The following is a 25588-nucleotide window of genomic DNA, read 5'->3' on the forward strand; positions in this document are numbered from 1 at the left end:
TGATGATTCTTTTTTATAGCGATTAATCAATAATGCCAATATTGATCCAAGCAACCATTCTGGAGTCCTTCAACTCATCTGCCCCTTGCAGAGGATCAACCACAAAAATGTGGTTTGACAGGGCATGGAGGAAAACAAACAAATTAAACTATACAATCTTGATAAATATTCCCAATCATAACTCAAAATACATTTACTATTAAACAAAATATAGTAATTTAATGTGTTATGTAAATGTGCTGAATTTAATTGTATGTGTTTGCTTATAGGAATTCATTCTTCTTCATAACAATGATTATAACTTTAGAATAAACAAGCTGTGAACCACACGTGTACAGTAAAGGCATAATGATTTGCATGACTAGCTTTATACTGACCACAAATTTCCAGGGAACAAGCCTTCTCTCAAGGCACACACGGTTATCGGTCATATGTAAAATGACTAAATAGTTATTAATTCCTCAAATGCTGTTTCATGGTGATAAATTGTCAGTCTATTGACTTTGTGTGAAGTTATTTGATGCCAATAACAGTAATTTTTGACGTATTAGTAGTGTCATGGTGTTTGAAATTTCGTATGTTATGGGGTAGAAAATGGCATTTTTCCATGTAAAAAATATAAACCCTACTTCATTTTACTATCAAGTATGACAAAATACTTGGATTATAATATTATTCAAAATGACCCCCCATCTACCACCAGGAAAAATTATGTGCAAATCTACTGCAGAATTTTGATGATTATTTTTAAATGTTATTAAACCAAACTGAACTTACAACAGATATTTAAAGCTTGGCTTAAGGACATGAAATTTCACTGGAGAAGTCTGGAGTAATAGCAATCTAAAATCAGGTATTAAACCAAACTGAACTTACCAGCGTTATCGTCAAACAACCATATTTAGGGCTAAACTTCTGCCCTTCCATAACAGATGACAAAGTAATTGGACTTGAATGATGTTCACAATGGCCACAGCCATGACTTAGTCCAAGGACCTAAAATTTTACAGCAGAAATCTGGAGAAAAAGCCATCTAAAATCAGGTATTGAACCAAACTGAACATACCACCGATCTGGTCAAATAGCCATATTTACAATCCAGCCCTTCCACAACAGGTGACAAAGCAATTGGACTTGAATGATGTTCACAATGACCACAACTATCACTAGGCTTAAGGACTTGTAAATTTAATGCACAATTTTGTAGTAATAGCAATCTAAAATCAAGATGAAACTTAAAATGAACACTTTTGAACACTTTTATATAATGCAGACACCTTTACAACAACAAAAATACAAAAGATAAAACATATTTTCAATATAATTTCTTTGTAATAAGTGCACATTTTAAATGTCTTATTATGAGACTGGATGCATCTGTCTGAATAACTTTATACAGTAAAAATGATAACCAAAAAGAGAAGTAAATACAACAAATAAACAAAAATATATTAAATGCACAAAGAGCACTTCCAGTACTCCTTAGAAACATGTGCAAGCTCTGCATCATCCATCTGGAGGCACTGGGCATGGAACCATCTTCCACAGTCGTCACACTGAATCTATGATGTAGAAAACACACACTGAATCTATGATGTAGAAAACACACACTGTATCTATGATGTAGAAAACACACACTGAATCTATGATGTAGAAAACAAGGAAATTCCAAAAAGTGGACGTCGCATCAAACTTTCAAATACCTATACTTTTCCATTCAACATAATTGTGTGTAAAATAACGTAAAATAAATTTACTTTATTCATAGAAATATTAATGTAAAAACCAGATGTGAAGTATACAGAAAGCCATAATAGAAACATTGTGCACATTTTTTGATTGAGTTTGTAATCAGAACTAAATATTGCCTTGGATTATAACTGCATTTTGTTCAATGTACCAGAGACAAAATTCCCATAAATGTTAATGTAATCGATTTGATCTGGATAACTTAACTGCAATAACTTTATAAAATTGTCTAAAAATGCTTTGAAATGGCTTATGTTGTGAGTTGCACTATATAAGTAATACTGAAAGGAATACAAATGAACTGACAAAGTGATGAGAGTTGCAAAAAACCAAATCTAATTACCAAAATATATTTAACTGTGAAATATCAGATTTAGTGATACTTGTCTGGTTATTTTTTCATTGTCTTTCAAAGGGAAATTGATAAGTTAATTTGCATGCAACTTAGACTGTTATGATGGAACAATGTATTTTTCAAAATGCTGTATGTGCCTAATTATTATAATCTAATCTTCTAATCAACTGAAAACTGCTAACACCAGTTTATTGTGCAAGTTCAATTCTTCAATCACACTTGGATTACCATCAACTCTACAGTGGAAATTGCTCAGTTTTGGTAGCGATGGATGGCCTGATGTCATCCATTTTCTGTTCTAAGCACAACTTACCCAGTCAGTAATGGAGGGCCCTGGGAGAGGTGGTTTTGCCATTGCGCATAAGGCACAGTTGTTGTCCATGTCAAACACTTCAACAAAAAAAAGTGGCAATCGTTGAAAAAAGTCACAAGATCATGACAGTTTGTTATGAACAATCACAAACCTGATGCCTCAAGGACTTCCTTCGCCAATGTCTCACGTTTCTTGGCTATTTCTGCTGTGTCTGTCTGAAATGCCATGACTGGTTTGTCAGGATATGCATTCATGACCGCCTTGGCCATCTGAAAACAGTCAAAAAAGGAATTAAGAATTGAAAATGCCGTATCCATAATTTTGTTACATTAATTTTATGTCAGAAACTGAACAATGAAAACACGATGAAATGCAAATTTTGCCACAACACATTCTTTCAAACATAAGATAAGCTGTTCAACCACAAATCCTGCCATGTGTGTCAAAATGTCATTGGGCAAGAACCACACAATGCCACTAATGTGCTGATTTGTGTACGTTTGACATAAAAGCGTTTCATCTGTTGGGTGCAAATATTTAACAAATGATCAAGAGAAGACATTAGGGAAGGGTCCCGATAGGTGTGGGGGGGGGGTCCCCTGTCCACGAACTGGAATTTCTGTACACGAACTGGAATTTTAGCCCTGGACACTCTGTGTTGGACGTGGGAGGGCCCCGTGTCCACGAACTGGAATTTCTGTACACCAACTGGAATTTTGTCCAAAAAAGCTCCGATCAGGCCGCCCTTCGCAGGGTGCTTCCCGCGGACCCCCGAGAGCGCCCCCTAGTGACGGCAGCTCGATCCGAGCAACTTTTGCCCAAAAGCGGTCCGGGGTCCCGTTTGACATTTGATTCGCGTTTAGGGCACCCCCCCGACGCCGCCTACCAAACGCCGGGCCCCCCGGACCCCCCGGGGCCGAGATATTAAAGCGTGTCCGCAAAGGCGCGAAACGCGGTCCGTCTGGTGTCCCGAGTCCCACACGACGTCCCCTGGCGATCTGGGACGGATCGGACCCTCGGGGTCCGAAATACGAGGGGTCAAATATCTTCAAAAATGCCCCCAAAGCAAGATTCACAGCATTTTCCAATGCTTAATTGATTTGACCTCTGACCTACATACAAATTAAGGCCATAACTTTTTGGTTCTGGGTCCCATTGGGGTCAGACCGGACAGGGGTCATCGGGGGGACGTGCCGAGCGGGCCGCCGTTGCCGCGGCGACGCTAGCACGCTCGGAAAAGGAAGTAGCCTCGGGGAGGGTTTGGGGCCCCCAGCTCTGGGATTCTGACAGGGGACTTGGAGAAAGGGCCAGCGGTCCAAATTTGGTGAAAATTGCACAAAATTTGTCCAAAAAAATGAGCGTCCACGTCCAATGCATTTCCCATTGACGGTACCCTACCGACAACGCCCATTCATTATTATAGACACGTGGACGGCCTCCCGCGGGCACGCCGTGCGTCGCAGCGGCCCGGGGACGCCTGGAACGCGTGCGGGGCAGCCCCCCGAACAACATATCGCGCCCGCGTCGCAGCGTGACACGCTGAAAAATTTTGCCCCCCATTTCAAAAACTTTCCAAAAAATCCTCTCAGACTCTTAGAGCGGAAGAATCCCTGAGGTTTTTTGGGGTGAAAAGGGGGGGGAAATTTTTTCGGGGGCGCTGTGCGCCCCGAAACTTTCAGGAATTGTAGAGGAGGCCCAGGCGCACGCCCACGCCGAATCTGGGGCCTCTCGGACCCTCGGGGGCCGCGCTGGACCCCCGAAAGCGCTCCATGAAAACCCCATAGACGACTACGGTCGCTTCTGTGTCGGGGTACCACGCGGCCCCCGAACGGGCTACAGACACCAAAATCGCATCAGTCCTAACTGAGGTCGAGCTCTACCGGGGCCAAGTGGAACGGTGGCGATAGGTTATTCCTGTGCGAAAAGCCACCCCGTTTTATACTCCCGGACCCGGCCTCCATGTTAAACTGTGGGTCAGAGAGGTCGAGCTCCCTTTTGGGGCCGTACGCGGCCCGGGAAGGGGCTAGAGACCCCAAACTCGGGTCGGTGCAAACTGAGGTCACGCCCTACGAGGGTGCGTTGGGAGGGTGGCGCCAAATCGTTCCTGCGCCGAACGCCAGCCCGTTTCTCACTGCAGAAAAATGGCCTCCATAGGCCTCCATGTTACAGTATGGGAGGAAACACACATCTAAATATCTCGGCCTGGGAAGGGTCTGGAGACCCCAAACTCGGGTCAGTAATCCCCAAGGACATGCTCTACAAGGGTGCGTTGGGAGGGTGACGCCAAATCGTTCTTGCGCCGAACGCCAGCCCGTTTCTCACTGCAGAGAACAGGCCTCCATAGGCCTCCATGTTAAAGTATGGGAGGAAACACACATCTAAATATCTGGGCCCGGGAAGGGTCTGGAGACCCCAAACTCGGGTCACTAATCCCTAAGGACATGCCCTACGAGGGTGCGTTGGGAGGGTGAAGCTAACTCGTGCATGCGCAACGCGCCAGGCTTCCACACGCATGTAAACAACATGGCCGCCAATGGAAACTGACCTCAAAGTGTTTCAAGTTTTAAAACACTTTGACTTTGTTTCATCACCACCCACGTGTTCCCAAGGCCCCCAGGAACCCCTCATTGAAATCCCAGGTCTCTAGCATTAAAAATGACCGAGCTAGGCCAGTTTGAAAATGTGCGTCCACGACTAATACCTTGACATTGGGGCTCAGGTGGAGTTCGTGGACGCAGGCTGTAACTTGGTCATCTTTTAAGATATCGGGCTGAAACTCATACCACACACTCAGTGGACTCCCCCGAGTCCACCTAGCGAGTTTCAGCCTCCTGGGACCATGAATGACCGAGTTACAGCTTCTGTCCACGTCTAATACTTTGCATTGGATTTCAGGTGGAGTTGGTGGACACGGGCTATAACTTGGTCAAACATGGAGATATCGGGCTGAAACTCATACCACACACTCAGTGGACTCCCCTGAGTCCATCTAGTGAGTTTCAGCCTCCTGGGACCTTGTTTGACCAAGTTACAGCCTCTGTCCACGTCTAATACTTTCCATTCAATTTCAGGTGGGGTTCGTGGACACGGGCTATAACTTGGTCAAACATGGAGATATCGGGCTGAAACTCATACCACACACTCAGTGGACTCCCCTGAGTCCACCTAGTGAGTTTCAGCCTCCTGGGACCTTGTTTGACCAAGTTACAGCCTCTGTCCACGTCTAATACTTTGCATTCGATTTCAGGTGGGGTTCGTGGACACGGGCCATAACTTGGTCAAACATGGAGATATCGGGCTGAAACTCATACCACACACTCAGTGGACTCCCCTGAGTCCACCTAGTGAGTTTCAGCCTCCTGGGACCATGAATGACCGAGTTACAGCCTCTGTCCACGTCTAATACTTTGCATTCGATTTCAGGTGGGGTTCGTGGACGCTGACTCTAACTTGGTCATACTTGGTCCTAGAGACCTGAAACTTGGTAGGCTGACTCAGAAGGGCCCCCTGAGTGTGTGTTATCAATATCACATCGATATCTCTAAAAATGACCACGTTACAGCCTCTGTCCACGTCTAATACTTTCCATTGGATTTCAGGTGGGGTTCGTGGACACAGGCTGTAACTTGGTCAAACATGAAGATATCGGGCTGAAACTCATACCACACACTCAGTGGACTCCCCTGAGTCCACCTAGTGAGTTTCAGCCTCCTGGGACCTTGTTTGACCAAGTTACAGCCTCTGTCCACGTCTAATACTTTGCATTTGATTTCAGGTGGGGTTCGTGGACGCAGGCTGTAACTTAGTCATACTTTGTCCTAGAGGGCTGAAACTTGATAGGCTGACTCAGACAAGGTCCCTGAGTGTGTGTTATCAATATCACATCGATATCTCTAAAAATGACCAAGTTACAGCCTCTGTCCACGAACTGCACCTGACTTATAATGGAAAGTATTAGACGTGGACAGAGGCTGTAACTTGGTCATACTTTGTCCTAGAGGCCTGAAACTCGCAGGGTTGTCTCAGATGAGCCCCCTGAGTGTGTGATATCAATATCAGGTCGATCTGTCCAGAAATGACCAAGTTACAGCCTCTGTCCACGTCTAATACTTTCCATTCGATTTCAGGTGTGGTTCGTGGACACGGGCTATAACTTGGTCAAACATGGAGATATCGGGCTGAAACTCATACCACACACTCAGTGGACTCCCCTGAGTCCACCTAGTGAGTTTCAGCCTCCTGGGACCATGAATGACCAAGTTACAGCCTCTGTCCACGAACCGCACCTGACTTACAATGGAAAGTATTAGACGTGGACGCAGGCTCTAACTTGGTCATACTTTGTCCTAGAGGCCTGAAACTCGCAGGGTTGTCTCAGATGAGCCCCCTGAGTGTGTGATATCAATATCAGGTCGATCTGTCCAGAAATGACCAAGTTACAGCTTCTGTCCACGTCTAATACTTTCCATTGTATGGTCAGGTGGGGTTCGTGGACGCAGGCTCTAACTTGGTCATACTTGGTCCTAGAGGCCTGAAACTCGCAGGGTTGTCTCAGAAGGGCCCCCTGAGTCTGTGATATCATTCCCAGATCGATATCTTGAAAAATGACCAAGTTACAGCCTCTGTCCACGAACTGCACCTGACTTATAATGGAAAGTATTAGACGTGGACGCAGGCTCTAACTTGGTCATACTTGGTCCTAGAGGCCTGAAACTCGCAGGGTTGTCTCAGAAGGGCCCCCTGAGTCTGTGATATCATTCCCAGATCGATATCTTGAAAAATGACCAAGTTACAGCCTCTGTCCACGAACTGCACCTGACTTATAATGGAAAGTATTAGACGTGGACGAAGGCTGTAACTTGGTCATACTTTGTCCTAGAGACCTGAAACTTGGTAGGCTGACTCAGAAGGGCCCCCTGAGTGTGTGATATCATTCCCAGATTGATATCTCTAAAAATGACCAAGTTACAGCTTCTGTCCACGTCTAATACTTTGTATTGTATGGTCAGGTGGGGTTCGTGGACGCAGGCTGTATCTTGGTCAAACTTTGTCCTAGAGGGCTGAAACTTGGTAGGCTGGCTCAGAAGGGCCCCCTGAGTGTGTGATATCAATATCACATCGATATCTCTAAAAATGACCGAGTTACAGCCCGTGTCCACGACCTGGAACCGGACATTGGGTTGCAGTTCCAGGTCGTGGACACGGGCTGTAACTTGGTCATTTATGAAGATATCGGGCTGAAACTCATACGACACACTCAGGGGACATACACAAGCCCCCCCAGCGAGTTTCAGCCTCCTGGGACCATGTTTGACCCAGTTACAGCCCGTGTCCACGTCCTGGAACCGGGACCCAATGTCCAGTTCCAGGACGTGGACACGGGCTATAACTCGGTCATTTCTTAAGATATCGTGCTGAAACTGATACCACACACTCAGTGGACTCCCCCGAGTCCACCTAGCGAGTTTCAGCCCACCAGGACCACGTTGGACCCAGTTACAGCCCGTGTCCACCACCTGGAACCGGGACCCAATGTCCAGTTCCAGGTGGTGGACGCGGGCTGTAACTTGGTCATACTTGGTCCTAGATTGCTGAAACTTGATAGGCTAGCTCAGAAGGGCCCCCTGAGTGTGTGTTATCAATATCACATCGATATCTCTAAAAATGACTTAGTTACAGCCTCTGTCCACAAACCTCACCTGACGGCCCCATAATAAATTCCTACTCGTGTACAAGAGGCCATAACTTCCCCAAATATGAACCAAAATGGATGGAAATTAATATTTGGGGTCCTTGAACTATTCCCAACAGGTGTGTGAAGTTTGGTGAGGATCAGACCAGCAGAAAAAGATCGTTAAATGCACTTTGGAGATGACTTTAATGCAAGATGGAGGCCGTCACGTTCGATCAAATAAATAAATTTCTCCTGGACAGAAATGGATGAAACTCCACATTTATGTTCCCAAACCCCCCGTGCTTGTGTCACACTGATTTCAGCTCGATCCGTGGAGATATGAGCCGGTTCTGGCCGCGTGTCCGTCGCGGACTTCCCCCGGTGCTTTTCTCCAATTTGGTAGACGGGACCGGGCTGAGAAGTATAACACATGTCCCCAAATGTCCCAAAAGTAGACCCTGCGATTCTCAGCTCGATCCGTGCAGAAATGCCTGCGCTGTGGCCTCTGAAGCGGGCCCGAGCGTTCCTCTGCCTTCTACCCGCAGCAGAGCGTTGAGATGCCGGCCAGCGTCTTCCGCTGGTCCCCGGTCGACCAAGTCGGGCTAATAACGGAAAAACCGCCAGTCAGAAAATTCTGAAAAAATTTACACATGTTCCCCAACATCCAACGAGTCTGTCACACCGATTTCAGCTCGATCAGTGCAGAAATGCCTGCGCTGTGGCCTCCGGACGCGGCCCCGACGTTACTCAGCCTTCTACACCCAGCTCAGCGCTGCCGTTCCGGGCTGCGTTTTCCGCTGGTCCCCGGTCTAACAACTCGGGCTAATAACGGAAAAAATTCACAGATCTTTCCCAACATCCAAAGAGTCTGTCACACCGATTTCAGCTCGATCCGTGCAGAAATGTCTGCGCTGTGGTCTCTGAAGCGCGCCCGACGTTCCTAAGCCTTCTACCCGCTGCACAGTGCTCTGATGCCGGCCAGCGTTTTCCGCTGGTCCCCGGTCTAACAACTGGGGCTTGTAACGGCAAAAACGGTGGCCAGAAAATTCTGAAAAAATTCACAGATCTTTCCCAACATCCAAAGAGTCTGTCACACCGATTTCATACCGATCTGTCCAGAAATGACCGAGTAACAGCCTCTGTCCACGAACCGCAACTGACGGCCCCATAATAAATTCCTACTCGTGTACAAGAGGCCATAACTTCCCCAAATATGCTCCGAAATGGATGGGAATTAATATTTAAGGTCCTTGTTGAAGGCCAAACAAGTGCTCCAAGTTTGAAACAAATCGGACAAAGCACAGTCCAGTTATGACACTTTGAAACAGGTGTACACGTCTGATACTTGCCATTCAAACTCAGGTCGAGTTCAAGGACACGATTATAACTCGGCCGTACGTGCACGTAGAAAGCTGAAACTCCAGATTCAGACTCCTGGAGGTCCACTCACACGGCCACACTGATTTCATACCGATCTGTCCAGAAATGACCGAGTTATAGCCGCTGTCCACCAACTCGACCTGACGTTTAAATGTCAAGTCCCACCCGTGTACAAGAGGTCATAACTTCCCCAAACATGATCCGAAATGGATGGGAATTAATATTTGGGGTCCTTGAACCATTCCCAACAGGTGTGTGAAGTTTGGTGAGGATCAGACCTGTAGAAAAAGATCGTTAAATGCACTTTGGAGATGACTCGGATGCAAGATGGAGGCCGTCACGTTGGAGCAAATAAACACATTTCTACTGGACCGAAATGGATGAAACTCCAGATATGTGTTCAGCATCCCCCCGTGCTTGTGTGACTTTAATTTCAGATCGATCCGTTCACATATGTCCACCGTATGTCCAACAGAAACTGGTGTCCACGGCTGAGACTTTTCAATGGCAGCCTTAGGTCCACTTCGTGTACACGGACCTAGCGTAGTCCTACGGTCACGTAGAAAGCTGAAACTCCATACACGGGGTCCAGGAGGTCCAGTCACACGGCCACACTGATTTCAGACCAATCTGTCCAGAAATGAGCTCGCCATAGCCCCTTTCCTTCCGTCAATGTCTCGGAACGGCCGAACTTTTCAAGATGGCCGCCGAGAGGTTTTCGGACCATTACTGGCGAACACCTTGCTCTAGGGAGCTGAAAATCACAGGGCAGGTCCGGCGAGATCCCCCGCACGTGTCCTGCGAATTTCGGCCCGATCGGTTCCGAAACGGCCCCGCCAGAGGCCGCTGTCCGCGGCTCGGTACGTCCGGTGTTCTATCAGTTTAGCATACATTGTCAGATCAGCATACCCGTAGCGCAAACTGACAGCTACATCTGTTAGACTAGCATACGCTGTCAAACTAGCATACACATACTTTTTATCAGCTGTATGACATCCTGACTTGGCAATTTACCTGTCAGAATAGCATACACATACTTTTTATCAGCTGTATGACATCCTGACTTGGCAATTTACCTGTCAAACTAGCATACACATACTTTTTATCAGCTGTATGACATCCTGACTTGGCAATTTACCTGTCAGAATAGCATACACATACTTTTTATCAGCTGTATGACATCCTGACTTGGAAATTTACCTGTCAGAATAGTATACACATACTTTTTATCAGCTGTATGACATCCTGACTTGGCAATTTACCTGTCAGAATAGCATACACATACTTTTTATCAGCTGTATGACATCCTGACTTGGCAATTTACCTGTCAGAATAGCATACACATACTTTTTATCAGCTGTATGACATCCTGACTTGGCAATTTACCTGTCAGAATAGTATACACATACTTTTTATCAGCTGTATGACATCCTGACTTGGCAATTTACCTGTCAGAATAGTATACACATACTTTTTATCAGCTGTATGACATCCTGACTTGGCAATTTACCTGTCAAACTAGCATACACATACTTTTTATCAGCTGTATGACATCCTGACTTGGCAATTTACCTGTCAGAATAGCATACACATACTTTTTATCAGCTGTATGACATCCTGACTTGGCAATTTACCTGTCAGAATAGCATACACATACTTTTTATCAGCTGTATGACATCCTGACTTGGCAATTTACCTGTCAGAATAGTATACACATACTTTTTATCAGCTGTATGACATCCTGACTTGGCAATTTACCTGTCAGAATAGCATACACATACTTTTTATCAGCTGTATGACATCCTGACTTGGCAATTTACCTGTCAAACTAGCATACACATACTTTTTATCAGCTGTATGACATCCTGACTTGGCAATTTACCTGTCAGAATAGCATACACATACTTTTTATCAGCTGTATGACATCCTGACTTGGCAATTTACCTGTCAGAATAGCATACACATACTTTTTATCAGCTGTATGACATCCTGACTTGTCTGAAAGAAGCTTGCTTAGGAAGATGGTAGACTGGACAAGAAAATCATTTCAGAATTAGGTCCTTCACACTGTCTGCCCAAAAAGTGGCATTTCCATTTGCACCATGCTAATCAAAATCAAAAATTGAAAATTAACTTGATCACATATAACATGGCCTTTTTTGCAAATGAACTACTGTAACATTGTTTAGAGATCACAAAGATATGTAACTCAAAGTTGACTCTTTTTAGAATATTGGTAAGACAGTTTGTTTATTTTTTGACTATGTGAATCTGTGTTGTATAATTGAATTCATTTGGTCAAGAATTTACAACGTAATCAATAATAAAAAATAAAAAAAACATAGATAGGCAGAAATGATAACGGCACTGATAACATTTTATCAATTCCCATCCCAATGGCAGAATAAACTCAATTAAAAGTGTTTTTGGTATACAAGTTCAACAAATTCATTTACTGTATCTCACATTCTAATGTTTTCTACAAAACTGTTCCCAAACTAGGGAACTCTGGTCCCTGGCTGGCTACTGTTTAACCGTACATCAGCAGATAAAACCCTCTCAATAAGACAATAAAACCAACCAACAAAAAAAACTTAATTTAAGTGGCACTTTTTGCATTCGAAGGTCCCAACAAAGTGGGTAGCACATTCCTTGTGCGTCCATCTTGGGCAGATGTCACACTGTATCTATGAATAGAAAGCAACAAAAACAGTTATAAAAGTCAGATAAATAATGGATTAAAAGTATAAAAGGCTTTAATTGCTGTTGTCACCATATCAATGATGCTTTGGTCAGGATCGTAGTGCAACATGTTGCAGGAGACACAATAGTCCTCCACCTTCTCTGGAATGTAAACAAAAACAGTGAAATTGAGCAATCATTTATTTCATTACTTTTCTACATGTTGAATGTAAATTAAAATCTATCCCTTCTACATCTTCATTGTCCTACATAACCACTACTTATTCCCAATACATGTATGGACAATCTAAGTTTTGCTTATCAAGCCTGGTCTACAAACCTCTTAATCTCACCTTAGCCAGAAATTTATTCACAAACAATAATATTGTGAAAATGGATTTTTATCTAACCTTGGTACTCCAAAAGAGTGGTTGCAATGTCCAGTCTGGCCTGGCACATTTTGTCAGTTCTGGCATCAACCGCCTCCAGACTTGCAACTTGCATGTACTGTTCTGCAAACTAAGAAAAATATCCATGTCAAGTATTAAGACAGGTTGATTTCAAATGCCTCTCACCAGCTAATTGCTGGGATAGGCTACAGCTTCCCACGACGCTGAATTGGACTAAGCGGTATAGAAAATTAATAAATGATGAATGATTTCAAATGTCTTGTCTTTATACCTTCAAAATCAAGACCCCACAACTGCTGCCATCCTGCTGCAGTCCATGTGGCAGAGTCTTGACGTTCCAGTGGCCCTGGCTGACGTGTTTAGCTTTCAGACAATTTCTGTGCAGTTGCACAAATACTTAGTTTAAAAGTATTGAAGGCACAATAAAAGAAAGTTATCGTATTATGACATGATTCACATTACCTCCAATTACGAAGAATTTTTCTTCCATACATTTTTTCATTTCCCAGCGGGTCAACCACAATGATTTCATTTTCATCGCTCTTGACAATCTATTGATTTTCAGAAAAATATTCAGTAAAATTGGTTGTGTGTATGTGTGTATATTTCAGATTTCAAATTTTTTTTAGTAAAATAAATGGTGTACCACTAAAATCCAGTGACCTCCCACATTTACAGGACAGATCCAGATGGAGGCCTCAGGCAAATTCATCTTTCAAAATGACAAAAGGCACCTCAATCCCAATTCATGTCTATATTACCAGTATATAGCAAGTTTATACCATAGCAATTAATTACCTTTTGAACAGCCCTGTACTGCCCAAGATGAAAGATAGATGTTCCAATTATAGCTTCCATTCTATGTACTGGTATCTGAAATAAAATACCATTGAGAAAGGCTTCATAATGATGAAAAGTACAAATGATAAATATCAAACTTATCAGGAAAATGTGTATACCGTGCTTTTTTCCAGGATGAGAAGAAGAGATGCATCTATGATCTGTTTAAAACAAAGAACTTAAAACAACTTTCTAGAAAAAAAATAAAAAAAATAAAAAATTCCAAGGGCAAATAGTCTTACCTCATCTGACAGCCAGCCATTTCCACAGAGCGTTCGAAAGGATGTGTCATAAAGCTTATATGGACCAACAAGAGCTTCAATTTGCCCCGAGTCTTTTAAAGACCATAGCTTGAGTACTGCAACAAAAATAAAAAAAATAAAATAATCTTTTGAAAGCTTAGTAAAATAAAACAAAACTATTTCACATTGTTTCTGAGAAACAATGAGGAACACATGCGGACATGACCAGGAACAGGTCACTGAATAAAAGTGCAAATAACTGACCAACCGGTCAGAACAAGTCACTGTTTATTATTGCACCTTGCTGTTGAACAGTACTCTGGGATGCTTGGGTGTTTACAATGTATTGGGACACCCTGGGAGGGGATGAGGAAGACATGGCAGGAGGCGAAGGAGACGACTGAGACTTCTTGGGAGGGGATGAGGGAGACGATGTAGACATCCTGGGAGGGGATGACGGAGACATGGCAGGAGGCGAAGGAGACGACTGAGACTTCTTGGGAGGGGGCGAGGGAGACGATGTAGACATCCTGGGAGGGGGTGAGGAAGACATGGCAGGAGGCGAAGGAGACGACTGAGACTTCTTGGGAGGGGATGAGGGAGACGATGTAGACATCCTGGGAGGGGGTGAGGAAGACATGGCAGGAGTCGGGGGAGACGAAAGAGACATCTGGGGAGGGGGCGAGGGAAACGATGGAGACATCCTTGAAGGGGATGAGGGAGATGATGGAGACATCTTGGAAGGGGGCAAGGGAGGCACAGAATCTCCCACTTCCATGGCAGAACCTTTGTTGGGACCAACATCTTTGGCTCCCACACTGCCTCTCTTGTAGGGCTTTAGGTGACTGACACTGTACTTTGTTTTCAACAAGATACCATTCAATGTTTTCAACACAGCAGTTTTCCCCACAAGTTTCTGGATTATGAATGGTCCAGAATAGTCAGGCTCCATCCTTGCACCTTTCCTACTTCTCTTTCGGATGTTGAACAGAAGAACGTCATCCCCTTCTTTGAATGTAAAATTTCTGTACTTTTTGTTTGCTTTGTTTGTAAATGCTTCACTCATTTTCTGCTGAGCCAGTTTCACATTTTCCTTTACCTTTTCATTTCTGTCACCCTGGTTTGTTTCTTGCTCTTTTATGAACTGGCTGTACTCTGCAGGTAGTGTAATTGAAGACAGCTTCATTGTGGGGGGGGAGTACATTAACATTAATACGTTGATAATAATAATAATAACGTTCCTGTCAAAAGATACTCATAAAATTTGTTTGGCAGAAAAATAATGCACAACTTATAAAGCTGGGAGTAATTTGCATATTAGTACATTAGTACATAGAAAAATATTTAAAACGTCATTCTAAACTCATGTTTGACAGAATCCTACCGGCATATCAACTGGAACTTCAGAAGGGAACCTTGCCTCTCTTCCATACATAAGCAGGAAGGGTGAGACTTTGGTGGTTGTGTGTTGTTTGGACCTCAGTGAAAACAAAGTGGGATCTAGATATAGATCCCAATCATCCTGTCTTTCATTAACAAGTTTTCTTAAGGCCCTAGGGAGAACAGTTTCAGATGTTTTCATAAGGAATACTTGTTTTTTGTGTACATCTAGGATATATATCCATTCTTATATGATAGAGACTCACAAACTGTAGATGGATGTATAGAAATAAAAATAATTTATTATTTTATAATAAATGATTATTATTAAAATCATGAAGTCAGTGAACTTGTAGACCTAACTTTAGCAAGTGTAAAGAAAATTATATGTTGTTATGGCAAGCAAAAACGTCAGACATTACACTGTTGTAATTTCTTTCTTACCGTTTAATATTATCATTTGTTTTTTCATCCAGTCCGTTTGTCTGTGGGTGGTATGCAGCTGTGACACTCCTCTCAATGGATAGGAGTTCACAAAGTCTGCTGTTGATCTAAAGAATAATGAAGCATTCTAATTACATTTTGGATAAATTGAAGCTTCTTAGAATTAGAAATTGTATTAACACAACTTACTTGATTCACAAACTCTCGTCCTTGGTCTGTGAGGATACGTTGAGGACAGCCATGCCTATAGAAGATTGTGCAGAGGTTTTTGGAGACTTCCTCTGCAGATTTGGTTTTCTGAGGGAAGGCCTCCACCCACTTTGAAAAATAATCAGTAGCTGTCAGTATGTACTGGAAGCCAGAAGATGTCTGGGGAAGTGGACCTGTCAGGTCAATACCTATCAGCTCCCACACAGCAGATACCTGTAGGTGATATATTACTAGTACATTTAAAAAATTAGAACACATCAATATTTTTGTGTCATTTAGCAGTTGCTTTGGAGAAAAGTGTCTGCTAAATGACTGGAGAATAGAGTAGTGTGGCATGGTATGCATTCATGAAGTAATTGAGTAACTGTAAACAAAATAGCATTAAAGTAATAAAATAAGTTAATTATAGTGGATGGTCACCTTGATGCAATCCAGTGTGTTGACTACACTCAGTGGAGGGCCTACTCTTTGACACTGGTCACATTCAGACACCTTTAAAATAGCAGATTTATGTAACATATAGAGATTGTATGTTGGAGCTTAAGGATAATGTTGACAATGACACTACATACCCATTTCCCTATGTCAGCAGTCATACCATGCCAATAAAATCTTGCACACATGGATGTGCGGGTCTTTACAATGCCAGTGTGTCCTCCCATGGGCGATGCATGAAACTCCTTAAACAGGCTAAAAGCCTCCTCTCTGGACTTGATGACTCTTCGACGAGGCTCAAATCCAAAAAATAACTTACCTTCTTTATTAAAGGAATTTAATTATTGCAATTTCATTGTTTTTTTTTATATATAAAATGTGTTGTGTTCTTTAAATTTTAAGCCCTTACCATAAATGCTGAATTTAGAGGCAAATTTCCTGAGGGTTTGCCGTTGTCCTCTGGTGTTGTCAGGTGGATAGGAACCCGTAGACAAATACGAGTAAATTTCCTCTCATTTTCTCTCCATTTTTTTCTAACAGTTTCTGCTATAGCCTAAATGAAAAAATAAACTATTTGGTATGGAAGTCCACCTGGCAACTGCAACCTATACTGTTTTCATAATTAGATTAAATTTATTAGACTTTTCTGCACCACAGAAAAAGCTAAAAAAAAAAAAACATTTAGCAAGTATCTGGCGGTTTCCTCACCGACTACTTTCATGAAATAACAATGCCAGCAAAACTGCATTTATCTTTTGAAAAATAACTTAAAAACTACAAACTGTGTAAATACACTGCATACCGTGAAGCCTGGCAGTTATCTTTAAAACCAACAATTTTCTTAAAACTAAAAAACCAACTACTTTCTTAAAATCAAACGTTGTTTGCTTACCGTTTTGTCGTCTGTATGATGAACTGATGGCTCCGATCCACATGTTGAAGTTATTGTATAATGCGCATGCGCGCGCATGCGCATTAACGTAATGTATGCTACTCTGACGAGTATGCTAAACTGACAGAACACCGGCCCATGTTCAGGTATAGGACCGAGGACACGGTACTTAAAAGCTCGGTTCTAAGAACGGCGTTGCCCCACAGACACGAAACTCTCCGGACCGGTTCTGACCCGTCCAAAGAACCCGTCCTGTGAATTTCACACACGCCAGTTCAGGGGAAACCCACTTTCCGGGCTGAATGGGTGTTGGGAATCCCGCCCTCCGGTGGACGCAGCGCGCAACTGCGTTTGCGTTCCCCTCTTTGAGGATTTATTTCGGGGTCACCGCCTGGGGGTACGCGCGCCCTGCCTTCCCGTAGCGTAGGGGAGACCCGGACGAACGCGTGGATACCAGGCACGCCGCCGTGCGTCTTCGGGGGAGCCCGCGCAGGGCTCCCGAAAACGGCCGAAAACGGCATTTTTTCCCCATTCACAGGTATAGGCTCGTGGACGGGGGTACGTCCCCGTAGGCGCTAGGGGGGAAGCACTTACTTTATACTAAGACTGTTGAAGACACTATAGACAGTAAGCATGTAGTTTAAGATATTTTCCATCAAAATTTATATTCTTCATGCAATACCAATGAAGTAGCAAAAGTTTTAACATATTGAGGTTATAAAAAATCATAACGGTCCTTAAAAGTAAAATTGTATTTATAAATTTTATATTACTGCATAAATATGTTTTCCTGTCAGACAAACTTTGACATGACAGGCTGATCATACATCCTCGCACCAGTACTACAAAATAAGCTGCATTATGAAGGTATGCCTACACAAAGGGTAATCTAATATTTTAACACAAGTACATCACAATACAGACAACCAAAGATTAGATTAAGTATTGGACACATCAATATAAATAGTTTGAGAAACAAAGTAAATGAAGTCACTGAGTTGATAGTTGAATATAAATTGCAGATATTAGCCATTTCTGAGACGCACCTGGATGCTTCATTTGAGGACACAGAGCTAGATATAATGGGTTACAAAATTTATAGAAAGGATAGAAATATATTGAGAAGGAGTAGCTTTCTATGTACAGGATAACGTGCCTGTAAAAATACAAACTGATATGATGTAATATAACATCGAGTTATTATGGTTACAAGCAAATCTACTGCACAGGAAACCTAGACCACCAAATGAAAACAATTGATACCTGGAAAGAATGTGCAAAATGTTGGATTACATTACTGCTGTGGGTCAGGACATCTACTTCATGGGAGACTTTAACCCTTTGTTATCCTGCTCTACCGTTTGTAGAGCAAATCTTTCCGTGTTTATTATGAATGTTAGTGAAGAATTGATTAACTAAGCCTTCCTGAACAGTTTCTACCAATATGTTTGGGTATGCAATACTAAAAGAAAGTGTTTGCTATCCTGTAGCTGTTTCAAATTTTTACCATTTCACTGTCACTACTTACTTGTCAACTTTTATCTCGACTATTTGCTAGAAATCATGTACTTGTATTTTTCTAGTTCAAAAGAAGAGAATATGCAAAACAAAATTTCTCTCTTGCTTTTTTCTTAATGTGAAAGTCAAAGGGTTAGTATAGACTGGTTTTCTCAGAATGGTCCACAAAGAAACAATATGCTTACTGCAACAAATGCCTGTGGACTCACTCAAATGATAGATAAACCAACAATATGTGTAAAACAAGAAGGCACCATGACATCTACCTGTATTGATCATATTTTTACTAACTCTCCTGAATTATGAAATAAGATCTTGTCTATGCCCACTAGCTGTAGTGATCATAACCTCATCATAGTGTTCAGAAATTCAAAGGTGAATAGACCAGGACCTACAATAGTAGGTCACTCAGAAGATCATATAAAAGGTTCAGGCATGAGCTACATGTTACGGCTGTGAAAGAAATCTGTTGGTCAGAAGTAATTGAAACAAGCAATTCTGAAGTAGCTGTGTCTAAGTTTAATGATTTATTTCTGCCTCTAATAGAGCAACATGCACCGATGAGGAAGTTTGCTGTCAGGAATGCCATTACTCCCTGGTTTGACAAAGAACTAAAAAAAAGCAATAAAAATGAGAGATCAAATGAAAATATCTGCAATTATAACAGAAAATAAAATTGACTGGGACATCGATAGAACGTTTAGAAACTCTGTTACAAAACTAGGTAGGAAAAAAAGGAAAGTATATTTTGAAAACAAAGTCAAAATAGCAGGAAATGATAGTAAAAAAATATGGAATATTTTGAATGATATAACTGGACGGAAAAATAGACCTATTCCATCCTTTCTAGAGGCAGATAGTACATTCAGAACTAAGAGTGTGGAGATAGCAAATTATCTAAATAATTATGTTATAACGAAATTAGAAAAATTAAGAGAAAATATGTCTAAACAAAGGAATGATATATCTCATCTATTGATAAGAAATGAAATTATGAATGGAAAAAACTCTAAGTTTAAGCTGGAAAATGTAAATATAAAGAAAGTAGAAGACTTCCTTAATAAATTATAAAGGTAAACCAGCATGTATGGATGGCCTGAACAACAGACTTCTAAAATTGGTTGCCGTGGAGATTGCTACTGTATTAGCTCATATCATTAATTTAGGTTTCGGGTCCTCAATATGTCAAAAGCTTGGAAACAAGCTGAAATTATCCCACTGCCAAAAAATGAGAAACTGCCTTTTTCTAGGCCTAATAGTTGTCCTATAAGCGTATTACCTGTGTTTGGAAAAATGATGGAAACATTTGTATATGTATAAATTACTAACTAATTATCCAATAAAAATATGATCTGTGACTCTCAACATGTATACAGAAAGGCTCACTCCACATCAACTGCACTGATCAGCATGTCAGCATGATGATTGACTGAGAGGTACTGAAATGAAAAAGAAAGTCGATGTAGTTTTTCTGGATTTCTCTGCTGCTTTGGATGTAATAGATCATCATCTACTACCAGACAAACTCTCTTGTTATGGCTTTGAGCAGTCTGCACTAACTTGGTTCTACAGTTATCTATCAAATAGAATGCAAACTGTGTTTTTTAATGGCAGCTTCTCTGAAACCAGAATTACAATATGTAGAGTACCCCAGGGGAGTTATCTGGATCCGTAATTATTTACTATTTTCACAAATGTTATACCATTTATATTAGATAAAGCTAACATAGTAATGTATGCATATGATTAAACCATCTACACGTCTGCACAAACTAACAATGAATTACAAATGATTATGAATAAGGAACTAAAGGGTGTGGCTAATTGGGTCAAAGCAAACAAACTGGTCTTGAATTTATCAAACAATAATTGCATGAATATAGCATCAAATTCGAATAAGGATAATAACATATTAAGGATAAAAATGTATGATATTAACGTAAGACAGGTGCATGACACCAAGCTTCTGGGTGTGGCTGTTGATGACAAATTATCATGGAAAAAACACATGAACAATATGATTGCAAAGATGGAAAGAGGTATATCATTAATCTTAAGACATGCAGCTTTTATGATACCGAACATCTTAAAAACAGCAGTTCAATCTTTAATACTGTCATATCTCGACGACTGCCCAGCAATTTGGTCTAATGCAAATGTTGAAAATTGATGTGTACTGTATGAATATTAGAAATCATAATTATGATGATATTATTGTTGTTATTATGGTCATTATTATTATATGATAATAAAAATGTATTGATGTGTCTGAATATTTGTTAACATAATTATGATATCATTGTTGTTATTATGGTCATTATTATTATCATAATTGTCATTATTATTGGTACAGAATAATCAATGGTATATTGTATACATGAGGGAAGAACATTTGCTTGTATCTGGAGGTCATTACGATTCATGTTTTTTTTCTGTTTTTGTTTAGTTATGGTTATTTTTTTAACATTTGTGTACATTTTGTTGGACCCCCAGGAAGAATAGCAGTTGCCTTGCTGCAGCTAATGGAGATCTTAATATCTTAATACTAAACTAATAAACTAAACAACCATAAGATTCTTTTGTTTTACCTTGTTAGCAAAAAAAGTAAAAGCTCAGTGCATATAATTTTGATTTACATTTACTGTTTCAATATCATGTGAAAAAAAAAGGTTTATATAAAACACTGATACTGATGAAGATTTCAGTTTTCAACTATTTAAACAAAATTTAAGTTTACTGTACCAAAATGACAATCACTCCACAGCTGCTGCCATCCCTCTGAACTGGGTGCTGAATTACACCACCTTTGAGTTTCAGATCCACCCAGTCTGTCTTGTTGTGGCAGGTCCTCCGCATTTTGAAGTAGTCACTGAAAAACATGTAATAATATCATTTTTGATTAAGATGAAACTTTATTGAAATGTTAAAAAATGCTGGGCATGTGGGCATTTGTTTTTATTTAATTAGGAATATGCATATTAATGAACATAAAAAAATGTTGTTATGTAACAATTAGGCATGGACTGCTTTACATATGAAGCCCGTGGCAGATCAAGGCAATTTAAGACTATACGCAAATACAAGGACAGTGTCAAAGACAAAGTTCATCCACATCAGTCTACCACTTCAGACATAAAGAATGCTTGAGAGAATTGTCATTGTTGGTTCGTTACTCTTTAGCCATAATTTGAATTCTTTAGAATGTGGTACAGTCTATAATATCAGCAGGGATGCTAATCCAAATCCCAGTTCCTTTAATTGAGATCCTATGTAAAAAGAACGCTGTACATTCATAAAGTACTCCACACTCGCCTCTGATAGACACTCTGGTTAGTTTTCAATTTACTGCAATTGTTAAAAGAAAACTGTTTTCTTTAAAATATTTTCAAAGCTTTTTTGTATGAGGATTTTATTGTTCGATATGTTTGGCAGCGAGTTGTTAGTTTTCTAATATTCAATATGTGAAAAAATAAGCTATGATAAAACATTTTAGCTGGACTGAAAAAAATGAAGAGGACAGCCAGGTACAAAAAAAGAGCTTTGATAAAGCTCAACCAGCACAAAACAAGGATTGCATTTTTAGGGAAATGAGTTGTGAAAACTAGGTTTTGTCTCAAAAAAAACAAACAAAAAAAAAAAAACAACTGTGTTATCACCAGGATCGGACATGGCAAGGGTAAACAGCATAGATGGAAAGTATGTGGGAATGTATGACATGAAAACAAATTAAACTAAAATTTTTTTTATACAGATCTTGCTTGAATATTTCACTGTTCTCACTACTTCTACGTCCATATGTCTGCTTAACCCAATATCATTTTCTCCACATTTTTTCTTTTGCCACTGCAGATATTGATGTACGTGACCATAATTGTAAGCTTCCCATGATCACTTATGACCAGGTCATGTTTGATAGAAAATCCTACCTCTTCATGACTGGGTATTCTTTTTACTAGCCTATTATTGATTTCCTGGGGAATCCTAAAAGCTGCTATACCATAGTTCTTTTTTTTTCATCAGCTTGTATAATGGTTCATCTTTCACTATCATATTATTCACAAAGGTGTGCTTTGATTCACTAATATTTCAGGATATTTTTCTACCTCTTCCTCAAATATAATTCACCAACTTGTATTACTTACCGGAATCTTTTGGCAGCAAGGTCTGAATCTTGTTGTTCAGTGGAGCTTCGTGCTGGATCAACCAGATACACACAGCTGTCTGCTGCATTGATATACTACAGCAAAAGGACATAAAATCATTTCAAATAAAATAAATCAGCATGTGACGAGATTAATTTTGTAAATCTAGTGGCATATATAACAAAACATAACTAACCAAGAACTTCCAGTGAACATTGCCAATATTGACAAATGACACAACTGCATGGTACTTGTCAAAGTTAACCTGCAAGATAACACCTTTGATGATCTCTCTGTATTATCATTAATTTCAAATATATAAATACTTCATTTATTTACATAAAAATTACCTTTGACAAACTTTGCCTCCGGATTTCTTCTCTGTTACCAAAGAGGATCACACCAGTTGTGTAATGATTCATTACATACACTGTGCTCCCCAAGTTCAGGACATTGGCAGTGTGATGTAGAATGCTTTCAATGATCTTAAGAGATCATTTTTATACAGTCAAAAATGGAATATTATGAAATCCTGAGCATCTTTTAAATAAATTCTGTGAAAACATTTATAATGAATGTATCATTAAATTAAATAAATTTAAGAAAGTCTATTAGCCATTATAGGTATGCATGTATAAACATTTTAAGTATTAGTACCTCGCCTGTAAGCCACTGGTGTGGCCGAAGTGACCGCAGCTCGCTATGGTGGATCACAAAGTTGTTTCCTCTGTGCTGGGAAGGAATTACTGAGACAACAACTTCTGTGTCTTTCTTTTTCCACAAAGTGCAGAGCTGTGAATAGTTTTAGAAAATGTACAAAATTATAAGTTACTATAAAGAACAAATTATTGTTTTGAAAATTGTACTTTAGCCAATAGACATTTTAAAGCAAAATTAAAGACATTCTAAATAAACATGGAATATCAGGTTTCAGAACTATTTCTGGATATTATGGATAAATGAAAGTGACTCTCTCCTACTTGTCTCAGTATTTTGTAAGAAACTTGAATGAATTTTATTAAAATGTAATCACAGATTCTTAGCAAGTCTTTGAAAGTTACATTTATTTATATAATTTGTAGTTGTGTTCTTTATTGTAGTCTGTAAAACCTTCAATAAAGTAGTGCTGTGGATAATGATAACTGGTTTTATGTATTGTTTATTCAGTTGCAATGGAGATGAGGGCGTGTGATGTACTTGGTGACAGGTGAGATATCTTGTTCAGTTAGTCACTTGGTGGTTTCTTAGCATCACAGACATTTTACTGGGACACTATATTTATAACCTCAGGTATTCACATTAATTAACTTGCTTTAAGCTACATGGCAGGGACTCACCTGTTTGTCCAGTTCCACATTGTCTGGGACAGTTGATGTGGATTGATCGGCCTTTAGAAGGTGCTGTTTTGTTTTCTTCTTTTAAACAAGATAAAGCAAGATGTCAGTATAATAAAGGCATAGAAAAACATTCATAAATTAAAAAAATACTTTTAACTTATTCACAACATCGCTGTCTCAGCTGTTTTTGCTCAATCTATGCATTCTGTAAAGTTCATCTGTCCTTGTGCAGAAAGCTAACATACACTACAGACTTGGCTGACATTATAATTGATCATTAACACATTAATTATCAAAATCTTACCTCTGTTACAGGATTGGACTGTTTGAGGTTCATGGGGTGATTGCTGCTGGTGTTTTGGCCCTTGGTCTGAGCTGATTTTTCCCTCTTTGGCACTGGGACCTTTGTTGGAACTGAGTAAAATTTTGAGCTTGGTCCACTGGGCTTTGCTCCATTTCTCTTCGCCCAACCCTCTTCAGACTGGGAGATATCTTTCATTTTCACTGGCTTCAGTAGTATGTTTTCTGTGAAGTTGTTAGAGATTATGTGCTCTCTGTATCTCCCCTGCAGAGAGCTGTACATTTTTCTCACAAAGGTCCCTGGCCGAAGTCGCCTCTGTTTTCTTAGGATGGAATTTTTTACAATCCCAAACCACCTCTCCACATGGCAGTTTGTTTCACGTGTTTTGTGGAGCCCAAAGGTGATATCTTCCTTGTCTGAAGCATATCTTTCTAAGTTCCCCAAAAGCAGGCCACTCCAGAGGGGGAAAATGCCCAGATAGTTGTCAAAAAGCAAGTTAATAATACCTGGGCAGAAATACGGATTGTCCTCTTCGGGTGGTGACTCCTCATCATTTGCAACATCATCCTGAACCTCCTCCAGGACCTTCTTGAATGCACGACTGAAAGGCAATCTCCCAATAATTGTGTTCGCATTTTGATGTTCCTCATCTTCTTCATGATCAAAGGGGGAATCCTGAAGCTTGTTGGTTTGCTCAATGTTGGGCACCTCGCATTCTTTTATGACGTCCTGCAGAACTTTGAGATGATTGACGACTCTTTCTGTGGTGTGTTTCGCAATCAACACTGTACACAGAGAGCGGAAGATTTGCAGTGCTTCGGTCAGTGATGTGCTGTTTTGCAACCTTGCAAATGCAAATGTTGTAAACTCCCTCAAGCCTTTGTCCTGGGTTGTTCTACCTATTGACTGTGCAACAGCTTTGATTACATGAGCAGCACACATGTGCAGCACAGTGAACATTTGTATTTGTTTCCATGTCTTCCTTTTGGAACAAATATCAAATGTCCTGTCCAGGTCGTTGGCCATGTTCTCCTTGTTAAACGACAGAAGAACACTTTGAAGCAGTGCCCAGCTGTAATCCGTTTCTACCTGATGGATTCTGATTTTTGTGTACTGGGAAAGTTTCCTTAAGAACTGCATGATCCAGAATGTTATCGGGGGAACAGAGTGCTCATTGGTCAGCATTTCGCAGACAGGGAGGGGAGGTACATTCCGACCACCTCCAGGAAGTGTGAGTGAATAATAAAGGACTCTTTTGGTCTGGCCAGGTACTTTTGATACAAC

General features: G+C 40.7%; 1 protein-coding gene across 1 annotated transcript; it reads right to left on the reverse strand.

The window, feature by feature from the left end:
* Positions 1 to 1245: 1245 nt before the first annotated feature.
* LOC121653342 lies at positions 1246 to 25330 on the reverse strand. The gene is made up of 10 exons (XM_042006794.1): positions 24308 to 25330; positions 24004 to 24081; positions 23324 to 23458; positions 23017 to 23151; positions 22863 to 22931; positions 22667 to 22761; positions 21267 to 21393; positions 2569 to 2686; positions 2418 to 2494; positions 1246 to 1562 (listed from the first exon to the last, which is right to left on the reverse strand). Exons 1-10 carry the CDS (start codon positions 25328 to 25330, stop codon positions 1452 to 1454), a joined length of 1968 nt encoding a protein of 655 aa, XP_041862728.1. The 3' UTR covers positions 1246 to 1451.
* Between the last annotated feature and the right edge of the window lie 258 nt (positions 25331 to 25588).

This window comes from Melanotaenia boesemani, chromosome 1 (assembly GCF_017639745.1).
Source record: "Melanotaenia boesemani isolate fMelBoe1 chromosome 1, fMelBoe1.pri, whole genome shotgun sequence".
NCBI lineage: Eukaryota > Metazoa > Chordata > Actinopteri > Atheriniformes > Melanotaeniidae > Melanotaenia > Melanotaenia boesemani.

Bases quoted from the DNA above. Each gene is read 5' to 3' on its own strand.
- LOC121653342 (XM_042006794.1), bottom strand. From the start codon at position 25,330: ATGGCCAACGACCTGGACAGGACATTTGATATTTGTTCCAAAAGGAAG. The intron at 24,082-24,307 runs GTAAGATTTTGA...CTTGTTTAAAAG, and splicing joins AGTCCAATCCTGTAACAGAG to AAGAAAACAAAACAGCACCT. The intron at 23,152-23,323 runs GTACTAATACTT...TGATCTCTTAAG, and splicing joins ACCAGTGGCTTACAGGCGAG to ATCATTGAAAGCATTCTACA.